The sequence below is a fragment of the Periplaneta americana genome, chromosome 15, assembly GCF_040183065.1.
Source record: "Periplaneta americana isolate PAMFEO1 chromosome 15, P.americana_PAMFEO1_priV1, whole genome shotgun sequence".
Taxonomy (NCBI): Eukaryota; Metazoa; Arthropoda; class Insecta; order Blattodea; family Blattidae; genus Periplaneta; species Periplaneta americana.
Window position 1 is genome coordinate 65,195,237 of NC_091131.1, and position 23,785 is coordinate 65,219,021.

The 23,785-nt window shown below is 37.2% G+C and overlaps 1 protein-coding gene across 11 annotated transcripts in view; it reads right to left on the bottom strand.

The window, feature by feature from the left end:
- Window positions 1–23,785, bottom strand: part of da (transcription factor daughterless) — a 196,742-nt gene that overhangs the window by 129,964 nt on the left and 42,993 nt on the right. For all 11 annotated transcript variants that reach the window (XR_011336154.1, XR_011336153.1, XM_069847459.1 and 8 more), the window contains exon 2: window positions 4,351–4,397. Coding sequence is in view for 9 of the 11 variants with exons in the window: in XM_069847459.1 (XP_069703560.1) it covers window positions 4,351–4,397 (47 nt within the window). In the remaining 2 variants the exon portion in view is untranslated. The remainder of the gene's footprint in view (window positions 1–4,350; window positions 4,398–23,785) is intronic.

A 23,785-nucleotide genomic window follows, 5' to 3' on the forward strand; every position in this document is an offset into this window, starting at 1 on the left:
ATTTATTTTGTAAGTGTGACGAGGAGACTCAAACAGTGAGAGATATTCTATTTGAGTACCCCTTATTCTGGCGACAGAGAGACAAATTGAAGCCAAATCTGGACTTTCGGGGATACACATTTTCCAGCCCCTTACAGTCTATTTTACAATGAAGTGTCTTATAAAGATTTTCTAACGTATATTAATTCAGTATATCAAGAACTTAGTGGATATAACAAGTGAATGTATATACAGAATTTTAGTATAGGTATCAAATTTGTGCATATACAACTTCAAGAGACAGACATACTGTATGTGAACTTCAATGTACACAGAATGAACCGTAAGTAATGTCGTTAATTTCAGGGAGTTATTCTTTGGAATATTTTAAACCAAAATGTATAATACAACTTTGGTTGTTTCTACTTCCTTTACGAGATAAAAATTGTTTTATATAAAACATTTCATAGCGTGTTTTGAGAAAGCCATTGATTGAATTCCCAATATTTATTTTTATTTTATTGGATTGTTTTACGACGCTGTATCAACATCTAGATTATTTAGCGTCTGAATGAAATGAAGGTGATAATGCCGGTGAAATGAGTCCGGGGTCCAGCACCGAAAGTTACCCAGCATTTGCTGGTAACTTGCCCCGACCGGGATTCGAACCCGGGCCACCTGGTTTCGTGACCAGACGCGCTGACCGTTACTCCACAGGCGTGGACAAATTCCCAATATGTTCAGTCAGTTTAAGAGAACAGTGTATTATGATAATAAATCAGCGGTGGGCAAATGTAGTAGGCCTAAATTTCCTACTTGTAGAACGCGAATTCTTAACCCCCACCATCTAATTCATCTGTACCGGCAGTGTTGGTTGACGTCTATAGTGGACGCAACATATCGTGAGATATTAAAATGCAACTTCAACATTTCGCCCCCCCTCCCCCATTATAGCATACGAGGAGAATGAGCTAGGTAAGTTTGCTGCGATCTCTATAGAACGGCTGAAAGTATAAAATGCCGACCACTACGCTCCATCATCTTTTAGGATCATAATGAAAATAATAACAATAATAATTATTATTACTCAGGGAAAGTTCTGCACCACAAACTTAGCATTCTCCAACCTTCCCTCTTTTTCGCCTTCCTCTTAGTCTACGCATACGATTCATAGTTTGTAGGCCTATTTTAATAATAATAATAATAATAATAATAATAATAATAATAATAGTGCATAAATTGTATAATTTAATAAAAAGTACCTTCTGTTTTATATGGTACTAGGCCTACTGTATTTATTACATTACACTGTAATCTTCGAAATTCCTTTTACAAATCGTCTCAATTCAAATTTTCTGTGTTGTACGAGTATATTTCAAATCTTTACGTCTCACCTTAAAAAAATGGAAATAACTAGAACTAAAATGCACGTTTCGGTCTTTGATTTGTCTTAATGTCCTGCCCTGTTTCTGAAGAGCCTGATTATCCCACTTCATCTTCTTAAAAACCGAAGGAAAATGTAATAATATTGCGTCAATGTAAGAATTAATGTAAATGTTTCTACCAGCTTTGACAAATGATTTTTCGTATATAGTTTTATTGACGTAATCAACAGAAGCAGAGTCTGGCATTCAAAGATGTAATAATAATAATAATAATAATAATAATAATAATAATAATAATAATGTCTGTTAAGTCCCTCAAGATACTACGATCTTTGTATTTCCACGTCTACTCTGAGCAAATTAAAGAAAATAAGTGAACACTAAAATAACGGCAGTTCTGACGTACCATGTTGTCACAAAATGTTGACAATCGGTAATGTGTTAAACGAACTTCTAATGGAATGCATACAAAGTTTACGGATTCGAGATTATCATACAAAAGAAATTACATTAGCATTATATCAAATATCTTGTGTCAATATCAGGAAAAATGTGAGAAACTAATTTCTTACTTATGTTCTGTTCGTTGCCAAAGTAAAATTCGAACGTAAATCCATTGGAAATGACCTAACATGATGGCGAATAAATTGAAGAATAATCAGTGAAAACCTCTCACATCGGTCCAAATCCTACACATATCATTCGTACCGTAACGTTCTTCATAAGGTTCAGTTAAAATATGGACTAACGAAGAAAAAAAAATTATAATACCGGAACAATGCCCTGGAAAGAAAAACGAACCGTGAATAAAAGTAAAATGAACTGATCATACAACAAGGCATTAGGAGACAGTAATAATGGAATTTCTTACACCGCATATTTATACAAACAAGCAGCTTGAATTGGCATAATAGCAATGTACGAGGTGCGTTTGAAAAGTTCGCGGCCTAACAGAAGGCACTGAAAACGTGTCAACAATGCCGCCATTATTAGCAGCCATTTTACATTAATTCAAGCACGAAAAAACATCATTTTCTGTTGACTACATTTTGTGTAGTTTAATTTTGAAGTTAGTGCGCCGAACAGATTGGTAAAAAATGAAAATATCGAGCTTCGTGCTGACATTAAATACTTCGTAAAATAGAGAATGCGTCCAACAGAACTTAAAGCAGACATGGATGCTACATTGGGAGAATCCGCTCAAGCGTTTTCGACTATGAAAAAAATGGGCGGCGCTATTTAAACATGGTCGAGAATGTATGGAAGGCGACTCCTGCAGTGGACGTCCAATAACAGCAACATATGAAGAAATCGTTGAGAAAATTCAAAGACTGTCGACTGAAAATGTGGGAAATTAGCGAGGTTATGCGTATCTCAACTGAACGGGTGAGACATCTTAATCAATGTACAACATCCCGCAAGGTGAGTTCCACGTTTGTTAACTCCGGTACAGAAGCATGTCCGATGTCAAATTTCGAGGAATTATCTGGCTCGATTCGAGAAAAATACGCCCGATTTTTTTAGGCGGTTTGCAACCACTGATGAAACTGGATCCACTACTACATAGCAGAGACAAAACAGCAGACGGAACAGTGGAAGCACAGTGATTCTCCGCCTCCAAAGAAAGCAAAAGCTGTTCAATCAGCTGGGAAAGTCATGACGCCCGTGTTATGGGATTTTAAGGAGATAATCATGATTGACTATCTAGCAAAGGAGAGAGCAATAACCGGGAAATATTATTCAAATCTCCTGCAGCAACTGAAAGGGAAAATTCGAGAGAAGTGGCCAGATATGGCCAAGAAAAAAGTGTATTTTTTATCACAATGCACCTATTCACACCTCTGCAATCGCGGTCGCTAAACTACACGAACGACGGTTTTCGAATTGTTGTCGCACCTCCCCACTCATCAGATCTCGCACCCTCAGAATTTTTTCTTTTCTCAAGGTTCAAAACTCACTTGGCTGATAAAAAATTTTCGTCAAATGAAGACGTTACCACAGAAGCAGGAGGCTTTTTTGTAGACCTCGAGGAATCTGTGTACAAGGAGGGCGTAGCAACATTGCAGCACTGGTGGACCAAGCGTGTGATTCTCAGGGAGCATTACGTTGAGAAATAAATACTGTTTCAGAATAATTCTAGTTTAATTTCTATATCACGTTATTAACTTTTCAAACAACCCTCGTAGACTGCAGATTTTATAAGAACCATATGGGAAGAGCTGAACATATTTCACATACTTATGAAAGCATAGCTTGCAAACGTTCGAGTACATTATCCTACGACCAAGACAGGTTACCAGCCTTCCAATCTTCCAATTAGGGACCCGTACCGGTTTGAACTGAATATTGGGTTATTGGATTACATAGCTGAAATGAACTAACATGCACAATAAACCTACACACTGTAGTGCATCTAGAGTCGAATGACAACTTAAAGGAAGCTTCTAATAGAAAAGGGAACATCTTCTGCGGACCTCTGGGGGAAAAAGAAAATACTAGTGAAGTGCTTTGTGTGGAGAGTGGCATTGTATGAATCAGAAGTATTACGACGAAATGAAGAGAAACGACTAGAAGCATTTGAAATGTGGATATGGAGAAGAATGGAGCCTGTGAAATGGACAGAGAAAATAGAGATGAATTTGTGCTAAAAAGAATGGATGGAAAAAGAATAATGCTGAAACTGATCAGAAAGAGAATTGTATGGGTCACCGACTAAGAAGAAACTGCCTACTGAAGGATGCACTGGAAGGAGTGGTGAACGGGAGAAAAGTTCGGGACAGAAGAATATATCAGATGATAAGACAATATTAAGATGGGCTTGGATCGTATGCGAAGACTAAGAGGAAGGCGGTAAATGGGAAAGATTGGAGAACGGTGGGTATGCAGTGAAAGACCTGCCGTTGGGCAGAAAACAATAAAATGAATTTGGAAAAAGTAGTCTTAGATCTGATAGTCAAGGAAACAAATCAAACGCTGCGGTACTCACCATGCCATTGTCCATGGTGCCATAGGGCGACTGGAAGCCCGCCTTGTCTGTAACAAAGAGAACACATAATGAGTATGAAACGCGCTGTGTCCGCGCCGGGGTGCGCGCGTTCCCACACGGCGGCGTAATTGTGTCCTTTGCGCCGCGGGGCCGCACGTGCCGGTTCACAGTGTTTTCTGGCTTCCTGAGTTTTGAGCTGGCCGCGCACATGCAAATTCTATCAAAATAAACACACACTGCTACCTGCCCACACAACAACAACGTGCACTTGCTTGCTTCATTCCTGTATATGTGTGTGTGCGTGTCTATGTAAGCATGCTTATACTTGCCGTATGTACGTATGTATGTATGTATGTATGTATGGATGTATGTATGTATGTAAACATGTGTACTATATAGGCCCATAATTATATACAGTATCGGTACTTAAGTGATTGAGCGCTGTAGAATTAATACCTTGGAGCATCATAGAATTCTTAGGGCCGATTGTATATACCATTTAATCTTAGATCAGAGGTTAAATTGATCCTCGTTCTAGCTGAACTTGGAATTTTGTGTTGTATAAATTCTAATCTGAGATTAATTTGTCTTAAACTAAAGTCAACTTTGACTGAAGAAATTTCTCCGATTAAGTTATATGATCCAAGTTCAGTTATTTCCTTTCTGTTTGAAGTATACGAGTGGCAGATTGTGCAAAAAGGATAACCATTATTATTAATATATATATGGTAGATATATATTTCAATTTCTTGCCTTAATATACAAACATTCTTATATTTTATGTTTTATCGTGTTCAGCAGTATCAAATAACATAACCTATAATTATATTATGTTTATAACAACCATTAATTATTCATGGATATGATAGGTACATTCATAAATTTTCAATTAGCTGTATTACTAAACGAAAATTGTCGTTTTACAAAGCTTTATTATGTTTAGCAGTATCAAACACCATAACATGATAACAATTTGGAGAACAATCAACCTTCTTATTATCCGCCATTATTTGCAATGCACAACACAAACCAGTGTCTCCAACAGAGTGTGCGGAAAGTCGCCAAAAAGTAGTTGGAAAGTCGCTAGATTTCTTATTATCAACTAAGAAAGATTAAATTTTCGCTATGAGGTGCTAAAAAGGTCGCTAAATCCCTATTTAAGCAATATAAAAGTTAAAAGAAATTGTCGTCGAAAAAGAGTTAAAGTCGCTAAATTGGCTACACTGAACAAACCTGTAAAACATGGCCCGCGCATCACATACTTCACCTGTTTATGCGATGTTGCCAAGTCCTTTTCACGTGAACTTACGATTGCATTTGAACCTACGTAGGTAATTTGATCGCAGAAAAGTTTTATACAATAGAAATATCTGAACTCGGTTCACTTTCCGATCTTCGATCAAAATTGATCTTTAGTCAGGGAGTTTTATACAATTGGACCTTAGAGATGCACTAACTCGCATCAGCTCTATTTACACACGGATATAGCATCAGTATCGAAACTCAAACTCTTGCGTGCTTATCACGTGTTACTTCTAAGCAACAAACTGATTTTGTAACTCTGCGTAAGGTTTTAACTCGTCCCCTGCGGTGACTGAGTGGTCAGACCTTCAGCCTGTCACGCAGTCGGTCCGGGTTCGAGTCCCAGTCGGGTCTGGAATTTGTCATTGCCTTAGTGTAATCTGCCGGTGTGGATTTGGCAATGCACCTAGCTTGAGAGTGAAAGATCGCAGTGCTGAGTCATAGTGCCTCCCTCCCGAAAATTCAATTCCATTCCATTCCACTCCAAGGGTTCAACTCAATTACTTCCTCTTTGAAAAGTAAGATTTATGATGGAAATAATTATTTTAAATTCGTTATCTTGTATAGCTGAGCTCTCAATTGCATGACTTCAAAATATTCAGACATCGAGCTGTCTTATTAACTCTGTGTGTGTGTGTGTGTGTGTGTGTGTGTGCACCTGAAACTTGGTAGTCAATAAAGCGGGCGCTGTAATTTTATAAAAAGCACTTCAGAGATTCTGCCATCACTATAATTCATCAACAAATGACGTACTACTTTCAGTAGCAAAGTAAATCCATGTAGATCAGAATATCATATATGATAAACATGCAACACTTGTATTGCAGAAAACTGAAGTATTCGAGAACATTCTGTGCCACAACTCGTCCCCTTAGCCGCAATATGATAGAAGTAGCGATATCGAGACAAATTTTCAGCTTAAAATATCACAAGTACACTCATTCATCCAATCATTCCATACTTTAATCTTTTATGCCATCAAATACAGTGCACAAAAAATCTGCCAGTAACTAATTTTAACCTCTCAAAACGACATCGCTTGTAGACAACTCAGTTAAACCCTCAAATACCGAGCTCCAAGAAAGAATGCTGGTTAAATACAAACAGTGCTGTATGAATTGTAGTGCCATCATCTCACATATAGGAGCAAAAACTTCCGCTGAAATATGAAAATTCTTGTATGTGTGCGAATGTGTAGTTTTTGGAGATCTAGTGGTTACCATGTTTACCATTTAATCCAAGGTTCACGAGTTCGAGGTGGCCGAAGCCGGTAAATTCTTTATAATGAGTGCCCTCAAAATGGAAGTAAAACTAGGCATCTAATGTGCACAGTATTTACAATACGTAAAAGAAACATGTCCCTGATGAGTGCTTCCGACTATAAGTTAATATATACGGCTGCCGTAGCATGGAATCTGGTTCCCGGGCGACAAGCCGAGTATCAGCCGGTAAAATACAAACTACAATGGTGGAAACAAATAAATTTTGAAACCTACCTTATAATAGATGTTGAAAGTGTCGTTCTTCCACTCTTTTAAGTTTGATATCGCGAGAATATGTTGTCACTCGTCTAAGCTCATCAACTGAAATACTTGTTTCATGCTCAATATTAGCCTGGAGTTCCTCTAATGATGTGCGGATTCGTGCGAAACACTTCATCTTTTAAATTACTCCATAAAGAGAAAAATTAAGTAATTTAAAAAGAAAGGCAAAATAAAGAACAAAAGAATAATTAAAGAAATCAAGAAATGTCGGAGGAAAGGAAAAATGAAAAATATATAAATACAAAAATCAGGAAATGAAGAAAGAAAGTAAAAATGAAGAGAAAAGAAATACAGTACAGCTATCAAGAAATGGAGAAAGGAAACGCCAAACAGAAAATACGTACATAAATCGATAAATAGAGGAAGAAGGAAAACACGAAAAACGAAAAGAAATAGACAAATCAGGAAACGTAGAAAGAAAGCAAAAATGAAAAAAGAAAAGAAGATATAGGTGAATCAAAGAATTGGGAAAGAAGGGAAACATGAAAAACGAGAAGAGAAATCATGAAATGAAGCATGAAAGGAGAAATGAAAAAAAAAGAAGAATTAGGGAAATCAGGAAATGGAAAAATGAGACATGAAAAAGAAAAGAGTAAAATAAAGAAATGGAGAAAGAACTCTGTTCCGACTACTGCATGCATGCCAGTGTCTTCTTGCACGATCCTTAGATTACGGACTCCAATGTCAAGGGGTGTAAAGTAGGGAAGAACTTGTAACTGAACTACAAGCCAGTGCAGTGTCTTTCCCCGAACGCATATGAGTTATGGGCGGCAGATATGTATTTTAATGATTCTGTATCTGTATGGCAATACATCCAAATAACCATGCGTCGGCGTCTATTAAAAATACCATTGGCTACTTGCTCTGTACATCGTTCGACTAATGAATACCATGCAGTTGATGTTCTGAGGAAGATCTTATTTTCTATGCACCGATGATAAAGATGATTATGAACTATGGACAAATGGTAAAAACATAGCAAGAAAACGGTAAGATCTCAGACAGAAAACGCTTCAACGCTGTCTGCGAACCTTAATTTGATCTTATACCTGTAAGAATTTATTCGGGCCTCCAGCGTGGAAAGTTCACATTCTATTGTTTGACCTAATGGTAGTCACGTAAAACAAACGCTTGTGTTGAATTTTCCCCTCGCCCTTAACTTCTTCACATTAGAATAAATTAATGTAGAAAGAAGCCACAAGGCTTTTACATCACGAATCGAACGAAATCCCACCAAACTTCTTGTCGTTCCAATGAGTAAGGTAACATGTGCAAGTGGCAATCACACGCACACTCATAAGCACATATGCAATAACTTACTAAATAGTGAAAAGGGTTTACAGAAGAAAAGGGCGCGAGGTGAAATAACTTTGTGGATGACTTTTATACTTGGGTGCTAAAATATACCAAAGACAAACAGCCAATGGGAAGCCCTGTGCCGTTCTTTTAGCCTTACGACTTTTTCATCAACTAGTATTACATCTTAGATATTATTTCAGTCTATTTCACAAGAAAGCCTTTATAGTTCTTAAGCAAATCCTGTTTTGTAAAATTTGAATACGAAATAAAATCATTTTCAAGAAAGTGATCAAAGTATCAATATCCGCAGTGGAAAAGCTGCACATAATCTGACAGGCAAAGAAACATATTTTTATTTTTACTATATTAGGTTGGGATGTGAATAATTAATGCATTTATAAAACATATTTAGTTGGATATAAGCTAAAACTATTCGGCATCGGACACTGGGAACGTGAATTTCCATGAAGATCTCACGATTTACTTTCGCAGCATGACAAGTATTTATCATGCACGTATTATAATCACGGTTTTCGCTACACAACAATATTACGCTACGATCAGATTCTTCGTGACTGCATACTGACTCACGGAACCGCGTCTTTGATATCAATATGCTAACAGCCCAATGTTAATGAAACGCCTGATATCAGCATGTTTTATGCCCCAGTGTTGACAGTCATTAAACTGTTTGATACGCTTTTGAATGCTACCTATTACTATGTACGAGTATAACTTGCAACATACTTTGAGTTTACAGAAAATATGCATTGTTTTATACTTCATTGTTTTTCCGTTTAATATAAGATGAAAGAAAAAAGAAAAGGCTAAATATAAAAGGAGAAAGAAGAAACATATTACTAATAGTGAAAGAAAATAAAACTAATAAAAATATACATAAAATTAATTAAAGCTGGGCAAAAAAACAAGAAAGAAAAGCATGAACAAAACGAAAAAATAATGCAATTCAGAAGAAAAACAAAGATGGAAGAAATAACGAAAAACTGAAAGGAAAGCAATAAAGCAGAAAGAAAAATGAGAACTAAAAGAACAAAATGAAGACATGACTGAAACTAATGAACAAAAGAGACTGAAGAAGAAAAGCGAGGAAAGGACGAAGACAAATTAATGCAGAAAGAAAAGACGAGAAAATGAAAAAGAAGGAATGAAGGAAGATACAGAGGGAGCGGATTTCCGAACTCCGCGACGTCTTATCTGCACTGCAAGATGCGCCGCACTCAATCTCAGCAGCAGCACTCACCTGCACGCCCCCTATACGCGAGGCAATAAAACAGTAGAACCGATCGAGCCACCTGCGCGCACGTGCCATGCCCGCCATAAGTCAAAACAATGGACTGATAAGGCGCGTGGTCGGCCTGCGGATGAGTAGCGACCGGGTGTTCCGCAGGGTGGGCACCCTGTGCCGGCCGGCCGGTCGATAGGGTCACTGCGACAACTTTTACGAGCCGCGCACCTGCCCCCCGTTTTCCTCATGCACTCCCGCACTCACACTGCACAGCCACTTGTACCTGTCTCGCCGGCGTCCATCGGCCATCAAGACGCTCTGCAAGACGCGACGCCGGCGTCCGAGCGGACCTGCGCCCTGAATTAGCTTGTCAACAAACACACACCCACCACCCGCACACAGGATAACGTGGGGACGGAAGGGAAGAGAAAAGAAAGATAGGGAAAAAGTTGAGAAATGAATGAATGAAAAATATGAAAGACAAAGAAATAGAACAGAAGGAGAACGGAACACACGAAGCAATTCAAAAGAAGGCGTAAACAAAAGAAGAAACCGAGAACGTAAAGAAAATACAAAATTAGATGAAGAAAGGAAGGGAAAATATAGTAAAGAAAAGAAAAAATAAAAGGAATGGTGAATAAGCGAAAAAAAAGATACTTAAATATCCTTTAACTGCACACATTATTCAGAGATGGTAAGTTTAAGATGTGACAAAAGAGCAATGGCTTAACAGAGGAAATGAACGAGGAAGACTTGGCAGAAGTTTCTTTCAGTCCCAAGTTCGCCCTCAAACTCCGGCGCAACTCGAAGGAAAGAAAATAAAGAGAATAAAAAAGTCTACGCTGTGAAGTAACGGTTAGCATGTCGGACCGTAAACGAGAGGGGTCAAATTCAAATCTGGTTGGGACAAGTTACCTGGCTGGGGTTTTCCAGAGTTTTCCCTCAAATGCTGAGTAACTTTCGGTGCTGGACGCAGGACTCACTCATTTCGCTGGCATTATCACCTTGTTCTCACTCAGAAGCTAGATAACCATCGCAGTTGAAAAATCGTCGTAAAATAAATCAATAAAAAAAAAGAAAATAAAAATGACTGAAAGAAAGAAAAACAAGAGAAGACGAAATTAGGACGATGGAAAAGAAAGAAAAGAACACGATTAAAATACAGAAAATAGTCGCTAGGAAGAGAAGAATAAATGTGAAAAATTCAAAAGATAAAGTAATTAACGGCTAGAAGGACATATATAAGGGATAAGAAAATACCAGGAAAGAGGAAGTAATTACCGACCGGCAGGAAGAACGATGAAAAATATAAAAAATGTAAGCAAACAAAGAGAAGATAATAGCGACTGGAGAAAGAAAAGGTTAAAAGAAAGACAGATATAGAGAAAGAGAAGGAGAAAGGCAGAAAAAGAAGAGAGAGGGAAAAAGAAAAAAGGATAAAAACAATGAAATAATGGTCCTTCGCGAGTTACATAACAGGACTTGTATAACCCGACACAAACAAGAGCGCGAGGTAAAATTAGAAGCATTCAAACACGAGGGACGCGGTGTCACCGGCACGGACGTGGGCGACGTATTTTCAAACGTTGCGCAACGACCACTATAAATAATCCTCTCATTATTCGCTACCGAGTTTTGTAGAAATCGGTCCACGAGGTCAGAATGTTGCGATGCTGCAGTAGCAAGTGCGGAGGACAAGTTGGAAACTTGACACAAAGGAGGGGGTGACTGCGCCTGACACTGTCTTATTAGCATGTCGGACACTGGCCGGCCCATTGTGCATGAAGTCCGCCTGCTTCTGAGACGTCGGCTGCCTTTGACGCGCCGCCGTCTTGGGGGCTGCAGCCGACTTAATTACGGCGCTGCTGTCCGAAAAGTAAAGACACTTTACTTGACGAGAGAAGGATAAGGAAGGAGTCGATCGCAGTCACGTTCGGTACTTCACATGTAATAGTAACTGTATAGAAAGACAATGAGGACTTCGGTGTAAACGATGCATACAGTACATGTGTATGAATGCCTTAAAAAAAGTGTTTCGCGTTTTGTGTCGGTGAGTGTATTATTAAAATAATTGTAAAATCGTCGGAAAATGTATTTAAATTATACCTAGAATTTAAATATATTTTCCGACGATTTTACAATTATTTTAATAATACACTCACCGACACAAAACGCGAAACACTTTTTTTTTTATTTAAGGCATTCATACACATGTACTGTATGTTTGTGGATAGAAAACAATTGAATTGTTAATTAAATGAAATGTCGGTAAAACGTCACTATAGGCTACATATTATTGTGGCATCCAAAATATTTTCGGTAGGTATGGTTATCAACAGCATTAACTTGGATCTTATAATAAAAAATAAGAAAATTGAAATGTTTCGCTTTTTTGTGCAAGTCAGTTTAGTTTTGAAAACAAAATCTGAAGCCCGTTTAAAAAATTTTAGTAACGGTTTTGAAATGAAGTAATCTCAGGAATTTTAAAACAATTTGAATGATTTTTGGATAATTTAAAAATTGTAGATAGTAATAAAAAGACATTTGTATCAATAATATGTTTAAATGGACCAAAACTTTGCTGTACAAGAAGAAGAAACTCTGGAAGTGGTGAAGGCTATAATCTGTAAAAGCTCCATGTGCTCGATTTAAGGGGGGAAGCATCATAGTAATGGAAGATGCACTACTGATAGTTTAAAAAAATTATCTTAAAATTGTTGCGTAAATGCCTATGTAATCATTTACGAGATTTCTTTAGCTCCATTAACATTTTTACAACGTATAAAAATTAAAATTAAATAAAAACAAAAAACATAAAAATAAATAAATCTCAACCAATTTTATTGAAATTAAATTGTCATTAAAAATAACAAATACAGTAAAGCATCGATTATCCGAAACAATAACGGATAATTGATTTTTCGGATAACCGATCATTTACGAAAACAAATTGTACCTGTGTCATAGGAGCATTATGAAACAAAGAAACACTGATATTAAACACAAAACTGTACATATATATTGTATCACACGTCTTACAAATAAAACAGAGAACTGACTAACCTAGTTTGACAAGTTCAAAGTGGCCATTAAAGTAAGCCTAGAGTTTAGGAAAAGAAGCCCTTTTTTTTTTTTGCTTCAGAGATGAGACTTTTTTTTTTGGGGGGGGGGGGCAGCCAAATCTCGAAAACAGCGCTAGTGGAACTTCTACATGGCGCGTGCGCAAATTTGAATTTGCCGACTGGAACGATTTCGATTAACCGATGTTTCGGTTGATCGGTATTCGGATAATCGATGCTCTACTGCTACTGAAATACGTTAATCACTTGTCAGCCGAACGTTTAGAACTCAATAGCGTCCGCATTACACACTGGAAGCTTAAATTCTGAGGAATACAAATGAAGTCCACAGGGGAAAAATGTGGTAAGTCCAAAATTATCAATTGTAGGTTTTAGATGTCGTGTTATAGCTTAGGTAATGTAGATTAATGTAGTTTAACTGTACAGAATAACAATCCCCATTGGTCCAAAGAAATCTGAAAAATGAATACCCAAAACAATAGAATATAATGGGACTTCAAACTTTCAACTTGCTCTCTGTAAAATAGTAAAATGTGGCTTGTCAAGTTTTTCCCCTGTAGTCTTAAAATGGAATTTGTGGTGCACAAAGACATCGGGAAGACTTTCTCATTGTACTCTTCCTTTATCCCGTTCTAATTCCATAACTTCTCCATATTTCACAAGCGCCTTCACCACCGATGTAGAGCAAAAAACTACTGCAGAATAACTCCGTGGGACCCATACGAAGAACGTTTAACGGAGCAGATCAGCAGATCTAAAATTAACGGCAAACAAACGAGTATCTAGTCTCATTCGAACTGATAAGGATCCAACTTCGTAATGTTAATAATTCTTCGTGACTATTCTTGCCTGCCATATCATCGGGGATAATGAATGAGGAACATTAAAGAACTTCATCATCTCGAAAGTGCTTTCTTTTAGGGGAAAACGTGACATATGGTAATAATACACTATACACTCCTAAGTTTAATATATGTTCTCTCTCCAGATTAAAAGGCAAATGAAATGCGATAGATCATCATTTCACTATAAATCACCTATCCCTTAGTGACGCCACAGCAAACGTTGTTACTTCTGAAGCATTTACATGATTCAGATGGAGTGGAACTTTCCCGCACTTCATATTTACATTTCTGCCACTTGCCTGCTAGTCAATCGCCCTTCTGAAAAGATGCATACAGAGAACTCTCCCGTCCGGTATATTAGCCCAAAGTGCAAACGTACATCCCTCTTGTGTGGTCAAAGCATACTTTACACTTGACAACGCGATTTTTAAATCGGTTATTAAACGAGGCTATAGCCTATCAACTACTAGGTCATTTATTATCGATGGAATTGGTGACAGCGAGACGAGGCCGAGGATTCGTAATGGAATTACCTGACATCCTTGCAGCTGGGGAAAATTTCGGGGGGGAAAAAAAAACTCAACCAGATAATCAGCCCAAGCTGGAATCGAAACCACGTCCGAGCACAGCTCCGGATCAGCAGGCAAACGCGCCTATCGCTGAGAGCTACGCTGGTGGCTACAGTACGATTATTTAGTCCTGACAGTCGCCGGAGATGTGCGCCTGAGTCAGGCGAGTCCATTTATGATGAAGGATGAGTGGAACGGAGAAAAATTCTCTCCGGCACCGGGATTTGAACTCGGGTTTTCAGCTCTACGTGCTGACGCTCTATTCACTAAGCCACACCGGATTCCCATCCCGATGCAGGATTGAATCCTCTCAGTTTAAGTTCCACCTCTTGGGTTCTCTCTAGTGGCCTACCCTCATGCACTGTTTCATAGATGTATGACAGTGGCACAATGTCCACACATGTGCAGAGGTGCACTCGTTATGAGTGAATAAGTGGCCGGGATCCGAAGGAATAAGCGCCGTCCATTTAGTTACGCCAAGGGGTGTTTGGGTTATTCACTCGCTTGCCTTCGGAGTGATCGGATGTCATGCGTGCGGTAGAGCGGTATGTTTCCAGTACAATTAAGCTGTACTGCATTCCTTTACCGACCGCTCGCCCTTATCTGTACTCCGAAACTCTCCCCACTCCTATTACTTCTACTCTTTCGCGTCGCTGAGCTGTCAGGACTAAATAATCGGTCTGTACTTCTGGGGTTAATCTGGGCGGATGGTAACTAAAATACTATTCGCATAATTTTCACGATCAGCACTATTTACACAATTAGAGATAAGAAAATTTCTAACATTCTCACGTAAGAACAGACAGAATTTATTAACATTTAAAGGAAGCTATCATCAATCTGTGTGTGGGAGATCAATGGATTACGTCTTCTTTAATTCTTCAAAATCTAATATCGCTTTGATTTTGGATACAAGAATACTATACAATCCAATGCAAACAATAATACATTAAACAGAGAACGTAAGTTCTAGTTGGCTGTGCCTCCACAGAATCAAATGTACCCTGTAGCATAATCTGTTTTCTGTCCTTCACGAAAATGAAACTACAGTAAGTTATTCGCATTACAAAAATATTCTGAATAAATCATGAACTCTTAATTCACAATGTACTATTTAGGACCGCAGGACCCATTAAAAATAAAAACTAATAGTGTTCTCTATTGCTCTGATTGAAGTTCTGGCTGATATGTACGCCTAAATCTATTTTCAGACAGTGCATCTCGCTTGACGATATGTTTGTGTCAAAGAAAGATAGTTGTTTGCATACACTAGAAACCTCCGCCAGCCCGAACACCGCTAATCCGAAATTCCGGTTAATCCGAACATAAAAAACCGGAAAAGAGAAAGGAATCTCAGTTTACAGCTACAGTATTTAGAAACCCGAAATGTGTAATATAAGGTACAACTTATTTTCTCACTAATGAATGAATTAGTCCTTGTTTTCTATACTATTATGATAACCAGTCACCATCTTCTGACGAAGAGCAGATAGGCCCTAATCTTAACGAAGCGGCAATGTCTTGCCAACGCTTCATAAGTGGTGAACAGTGAAGGGTGGGGAGGTATTAAGGTGCGGTTTCCCTGTTGGATTTCTGTTCCCCGTTTAATCAGAAATTTCGATAATCCGAACAGGCCCCGGTCACAATTTATTAGTTCGGACTAGCGGGGTTAACTTAAATTGTCTTAAGTCTGATTAGTAAAATATGTTACTAGTCGGAGATGTATGCAATGGAGGGGGAAAGGAATTGGCCATCCTATCCCATTATCTCATGGCTAAGTGTCTCATGAGAGATACTTATTGGTGTCACGAGGTTCCAACCTGTATTTCGAGTTCCCATACCAAAAAATAATATGAAATTATCTACAAGTCTACACGCGAAACTGCAGAATCCATAGTGGTCTCTACTGACCACCTCCATAGGCTAAAACTAGTTTTTTCAAGATGAAATCAATGAGTTTCGAAGCTTACAGATTATATTATCAGAAAGAATACTAGAATTTAATCACTATGAAACATATAATTCGTGCGATTTTAACTGCATTATTTATTAGGAAACTAACACCTTCACAATCCCCCACCAAAGGAGTACTAGAACACGGTGTATCGAAAAATAGTGCGCGTTTTTTTCTTCAAAATTTCCAAATAAGTTAAACTCTGGACGGAAGATACCTGCGACTCCTGGAAATGACGTAAGGCGATGGCATTTCTTCATTTAAAACTCTTTTCTACTATGTAAGTTAGTCACAGATGATGTGATAAACAAAAGCAACAGACTAAAACGGAAGACTGAGAAATTCTTCTCCGTGACTGTTCCTTTTATCTCAAAATTGCAAAACCTACCGGAAATCGGATCACAAAAAGATAATTCGCCATTTAACGACTAAGGACAATATTCATAGACATTCTTAGCGCGGGCTTTCGGTGGATGATCAGCGAACTAACGTTTTTCGTATTCATAAACCAGTTTTAGCGATATGATACGAATCCTGTACAAATAACCAGTCGATAGCCGGGACTAGTTTAGCACGCTCGTAACGCGGGCTAGCGAAATGTCTAAAAGTCTTCGCCGGGAATTATAATAAACGGCGGGGCAACCGAAGTACACAGTGAAAGGTTTTACATCATAAAACTCACAAGCTTCGCTGGGAATTAAACCTAGATCTGCATGAGCCCCGATATATATTTTTCCAGCATTACAAAATCATGTAGGCCTATTCTTTTTTAAAGACACTACAATCCGATATCTGTCCATGGTCATTTGTGACTTCTTCGAAACCTGACCCAATTTTAATACGCTAAACATGGCGGAGCTCCTGTAACAGTGTGTCAGTACGGCGTCAAGACTGCACCTAAGAAAATAAGACGATATCATAGTAATAGTAAACCTACTAGTAGTATTTTATTTAGCAACGCTTTCAACAGCAGATGTTGATCATCATCGAAATTAAACGTATGCAAGAAACGGCTGCAATTTGTTTTGCTGTGGTCTTGTCAGGAAAAGGGTTCTTTTACGTTCTTAGCTTTAAATTCCTCCGGAGAAAGCCATGCCAAGAATTTTATAGAATCCTTTAAAATCTTCGCTCTCGGAGGGGTTTGAATCAGCAAACCTCGGATTCAGTCGCTAAACTCCCCCAGGATAACATAGGATATCGTAATGACAATGTACCAACATCAACATACAAACTCAAATTGGGACTAAAAACTATGGGTTTGAAGCTCCGTTACAGCTACGACATCAATTGCATAGTACATCAAGCACGGCATGTGATTAACTATGAGAAATATTTAAAGAAGGCGATGGGTGGAATTTCTACTTTTAAATGTATTTTCTAAGTTACAGACTTGAGTTTTTGTACACATATTCATACTGTCTTTAAGTTCATGTTTATAGGTTCAGTAGTTTAAGAGTTATTCAAGTTAAAAAAAAAATGATTTGCATATTTTCAAAATTGTTCATCTTCCCAATTTTTTTTTTCTTTTTACGATACCTTTGAGCTCTTTAAAAAGCTTCTATATTCTCACATTTTTTAGTTTTACCTTGTTAAAATAAGGGAGAAAAATAAACCAATTCATAATCAAATTTTTAGAATTTACAGAGTGCAAACACATAGTTTATTTTTTTATTAAACATTTTCTTTGTGAAAATATGTCAACAATAATTCCCTAGCATAAAATTTGTGGAATTCTTAGCAATGTGACTGCAGAGAATTGGCCAAAAAAAGATATGGGAAAATTATTTTAAAAGTCTGCATGCATTTTGATCTTAATGAGCGCAGCCTTTCTAAAGATGGCGTAATTAATGACACAACCGCCGTATGGTCCTAAGTCTAGTAGGCATCATAGCTTCACTTCTACAAAGAACGAAAATTGTGATTTTTTAACAAAGACGAAATTTTCACCCATCCCTCTTCCAATGGGAATCAAATCTTTACATAAAGTACTAAGTTTATACCAACATTCGAGTGAAAATTCTGAAATGAACTCTCAAGTACTTTCCATATACACTGAAAACAGCATACTATACACTATTGGAAAGCGAAGGAGTCTTCAAACGCTCACATTAATCTGTGTAAACTTTCAAAATGTCGACGATTTTGTCTGCGTCTGTTCGTCCTGTTTTTTAAACAGGTAAGGAACCTTTGATTGAGCGATCGGCCATTAAACAAAGCTTATAGTCTAGAGTCGACAGTCACTACGCCCCTGGTTACGGTAGATTCCAGTAATTGGCTTCTTTCTACTTCCCCCTCACTTACTCCCCTAAGACTTGAAATAAAGTACGGACATTTTTCCCCCAGTAAAATGTCGACATTTCTTCAGTATTCTTTCCCTATTTCTCTCTTATCTGCTTCAGTTGAAGTGGCTGGTCAGATGAGAAGTCTGTTTTAAATGTCAAAGTGCATGTCAGAATGATGGTTTGCACATAATTATAGAAAGAAAATGGAGTAAAATATAGAGAATTCGATAAATGTAAGATAAAAAATGGGATTATTCCAAAAAAACCTTCTCCAACACTTCTTCAGTCTATATGTTTTTGTTCAAATGTCTCGTCAGATATGAAATCTCTACCGTGTACCAAGAAATATCCCGGTTTTGGCTGGCAAGACTGAAGAAATAGACAAATTAATGATAACGGAAAATCGGTTAATGAATACAGAAAAGACGGGAATATCCCGATGATGCAAGTCCAATAATGTTCGCCATGTAAATTGAAGGGTTGATAGCAGAAACCGGACAAGTCCAAATATTCCAATTTTGAGCATAGTAGGCAGTTCTCTTCACTTAATTTCAAGCGGCATCTATTGACATAAGTTTCTACAAAAACCGGATTTGTGTCATTGAAATGAGTGTTTGAAAATGTGGCGTTCTTCAAAAAGCGATTTAGTCCAACGTCTTTCTAGCAAAAGATGGACAAGTCACAAACTTAACCGGTTCTTGTTAGAAAATATCATGAAGATGGCATTAATGTTGTCTTCTTTTGTTTCATCGCCATATTAGCTGTTATTGTCGGTGTTGTTGGTTAAATATTTCGTTTTACAAATGATAATCATCAGAATGAACCAGATCCAAAAAAGCAAGTTATCAAAATGAGGAGAGTGTTGAGGTGGCAGAAGATGACAACAGCAGCGGATGTGATGGGTGAAAACAGTTATAATAATAATAATAATTTTTTTTTGATTGAGCATAGTTTATTATGTTGTTATTAGAATAATTATAATACGGTGCTTCATGTATCTAATGTGCCAAGAATTCAAAGACTGAAGGACACAAGTTTAGAAAGAGAAATATGAACGTAACTATACTGTTTTTCTTGTCCAGGAAATCATTCCAACATTACGGGTGCTATTCATAGACATTTCGCAGCACGCGCTAAAAATGTCTATGAATACGGCCCTAAGCTTTTAAATGAAAATAAGTATCATAAATCTTTCAATAACTGTCTATATAGTTATTGAAGGATTTATGATACTTATTTTCATTTACATGTTAACTTGTCGGACCAACATGCCTTTTAAATTAAGTTTTTAATTTAATAAAACACTTATAAGGTATTTATTTGTATGTTGGTACAGTTGACAATATGAAAGAAACATGACTTCATATACTTTTTCTCAATTAATGTGTGTACATATAAAATTTTCTGCAAAAAGTGAATATGTCCAAATGTTTTTTTTTTTCCAAGAATCCATGTAAAAAAGAACAGTGAAACTTTTTTCCAAAGTTGGTAGATATATAAAATATGTCAGATTATTTTATTTAAGTTACGAGAAACATGAGAGACAGTTTTTTTTCGTTTTCTGAAAAATTAATATTTTGGACTTGACCAGTTTTTGCTATCAACCCTTCAATTGGGGCTTTGCCCTGTTATAGAAATAAATAAATAAATAAATAAATTTCAATTTCCGGGAGTTGAATCAGTCTTCGGCATGGAAAGCAGGCGGTTCAATCATCTGGCTAACAATAACCTGCCTTCAAGACTTCTTAAATGCTCTACAGATTGAATAAAATAAAATACATCCAATAGTTTGGAATATTAGTATCCACACACAGCAAGAACGACACTTTTAGTTTCTCATTACATAAAAATAGAAAATACTGAGATACTGTAAAAAATTAATTTCGAAATTTTCACGAATAAAATTGTGTTGAGCATCCCTGTTAGATACCAAACGAGGGTTTCTGACATATCATGAAATGCCTATCTATCAGCAGCGTACATATTTTTCTCGTGAACTACTGATAATGTCCACCCGGAAATCACGCACGAGACATATTTTAGCTAAACACGGCATCATTTATGGAAAGAAAAAATCTAAAATATCAATTTACTTAAAATCGATTGAAATCTAAGACGATTTTCTTCTTGTTATCAATATCAAGAATGCTTAAGACATCAAAATCTGGAAATCGGAATATGTTAAGCTACAACGACCAAAACTGTTGACAATGGGCCGCACATCCACGTCTCGGGAATTCAATAACCGCTATTTCAAAATGTTCGCAGAAACCAAATTACAAGGTAGTAAAGTGTAGTCCAACCAAACATGATTAAAGCTAGGATCCGGCATTAAGAGATTTTTAAAACGCCACATGCAAGGATCAATAGTAGCAATAGATATAATGTTTCGATAACAGATGGCGTCGGTGCAAAATAACATTTCGGAAAGTTGGAGAGTTCCTTCTCCAACCAACTGATTGGACAATATTGATTTTGATGCACATTACCCTCTGGTGTGCTATGACCTCAATGCAAAATTTCACGAATTTCGGTTCATGGAATCGTAACATCAGGTTATCTTTTTAATGTGCCACATTGCGAAAGTACCTAGTTTGAACCAAATCGGTTGTCGCACGCACGCGCACAAGACTTCAAATAAACAGTGACGAAAGGAACATCTGTCAGTAAAAATACACGTCATTCTATAACAATAAATATTTATAATCTGCAATCTGTACCTATACAAGTACAATACTATCTACCCATTCATAAACAAATGTTATATGTCTGTTACGAAGAAGTGAGTAATTCGGTATTTATAAACATTCACTATCAGAGTCCCGCCATCTGTAAATATATTATGAAGCTGATTCACATTCCTCACAGGAGTAAGAATGACACGGGCGAAGTGCTCAATTCTTGAAGATAAGTTGTGTTAAACGGAGATAATGCATCGATATTTCAATTCTGAAGAATATTATTTGAGAGTCCATCGAAATCACCGAAATTATCAGTACTGAACAGTTAATGTGATCAATAAAAATTAATTACACTCGTAAAAATACAGATAGCCTAAAGTTAAGGCAAGTTAGATTATTGTTCAGCTATGCATCACAAGACCGTAAGTACAACAAAAGTGTCCCTTAACAACTTTCGACGTTTCTTCGCTATGGTGACGAAAGTGAGAATAAGATATTCTTATTCCTCCTACATACAATAATAGAAATAATACAAGTTACGTAAGCTTTAACTGTATAACCTAACGTAACCTATATCCCTGAAAATTCTTGAAGTTATCAAGAACCTTACCAATCAATATTATTAGTATTCCTAATTCGCGGAGAATATAATACAATCTCAAAAATTAATTACGGTATATTCAACAGGTAATGCGCTAAGTATACATAATCCTCCGCGTTTCAAAATCTGCGAATACACATATGAGGGAGAGCCAAAAAGTAATCATAATAATTGTTTTATTAGCTCAATGTACAATAAGACTACAAACACTTCATCACTTTTCAACACAGTCTAACAGGAACACTTGCATTGAACGTAGGCTTACTACGTTGAAAAGTGATGAAATGTTTGTAGTCTTATTGTACATATTCAATTAATAAAACAATTATTAAGGTTACTTTCTGACTCTCCCTCGTACATAAGATTACCTAACAACTCGTATGTAGCGAAGTGTTCTCAGAAGGAATCCCATCTCTTGGAAATATATGATACAGTAGATCTAAGTTTCTTTCTGAACCAGCGATAAGAATAACTGTAACCTGCAGAGAAATTGTAAATGATAGCAGTGGAGGTGTGAAGAAGCTACTCTAAAAAATCTGTTCCAAATTCCGATTTCCCCAGCATAAAGGCTGGCCCACAATAAACCGGGAATGGAAACTACAACGAGAACGAGAATGGAAATATTGTTAAAATAAATGTATTTAAATGTGAGCATTCACAATCAACTTTCACGTTGCCGTTCCCGGTCTCCGGCAAACTTCTGGTTGATTGTGAATGCTCACATTTAAATACATTTATTTTAGCATTATCTCCGGTCTTGTTCTTGCTGTCGTTTCCGTTTCCGGTTTATTGTGAACCAGCCTTAATACTAACTAGTCTCGTTAATATTTCGAACCCATGCTTCCGGAATTTTTAACCTGTAGTTAATTTACTTGAACTAGGACCCCAATAAGAAAAGATCGCTGGTTTATAATGCACACGAAACACGTTTTTTATGATTAAAAAATGTAGATGTCTGAATTAAAAATACTAGTTTAAGCAGACGTGCAGTATTTACGCGCATAATCCCTCTTCCATCGCCCAAGATTTTTAGGACATTTTGTAAAAATAGGACACACATTTTCCCTTAAATAGCGTCTTTCGTAAAGATTCCAAGTATTGTACAAATAAGCATGCGAAACCTAATATCATTAGCCAGTGATTCTTCTGGTGACACGGAAGATGATCTGGATTGTCTGATCAAAGCAGTGGAGTGTAAAATACAGTTCGATTATTTCATTTGCGTAAATGTTTCTTTGTCATATTTTACTTTGCCCTTTTATACTGACTTACAATCCAATGAAATGTAGAGGAGGGTATGTATTTAATCGTATCAACACAATACAGGCACACATTGCGGGCCTCCATGGTCGTGTAATGAGCATGACACAGGGCCACCGCTGAGTAGAGATCTGCATGAGCACAGCTCTGCTGAGCCCGGGTTCGGGCTAAAATCTTTATGGGCTTTTCGGGCTCGAGCAATTAGAACAAGAACTAAGTATCTTTACGGGCTTTTTTCGGGCAATGACAAAGTTTTCTTTTTCTTTTTTTTCTTTTTTTCAAAGAAACAACATAGTAGTAATATTTTCAACACAAAAAAGAACAAAAAAAGAAGAAATGGGGTAGCAATGGCAAATGAATACTGTCTCAATTTCATATTATACAGATTGATTTACTTATTATATTGTCGATGTACATGTTTCCATGCTTAGGGTTATCGTTACTGAGCGCATTGTTTGTAATAGCCAGACATAACAAGATCAAACAGAGTAGGATCCCTCCGGCATTCCCTACTTGCCCTGATGATGGAACCTGGATGTAGATCCGAAACATTGGAATAAATCTCTTCCATTGCTTACGCCGAGAATCGAACTACGGACCGCTTGGTTGGAAAGGGCATACGCTCTTCAAAGAGCCAAAGTGGCGGACCTTTAGTAAATAATAAGTTAATTTTGATACGAATATTTTACGCTCGAAGTTTAACGTTAGATCTTATGTTTATGTTGGCAGAGCCAAGTCCGAGGTTAGTCACAGACAAATTACCGACATTATG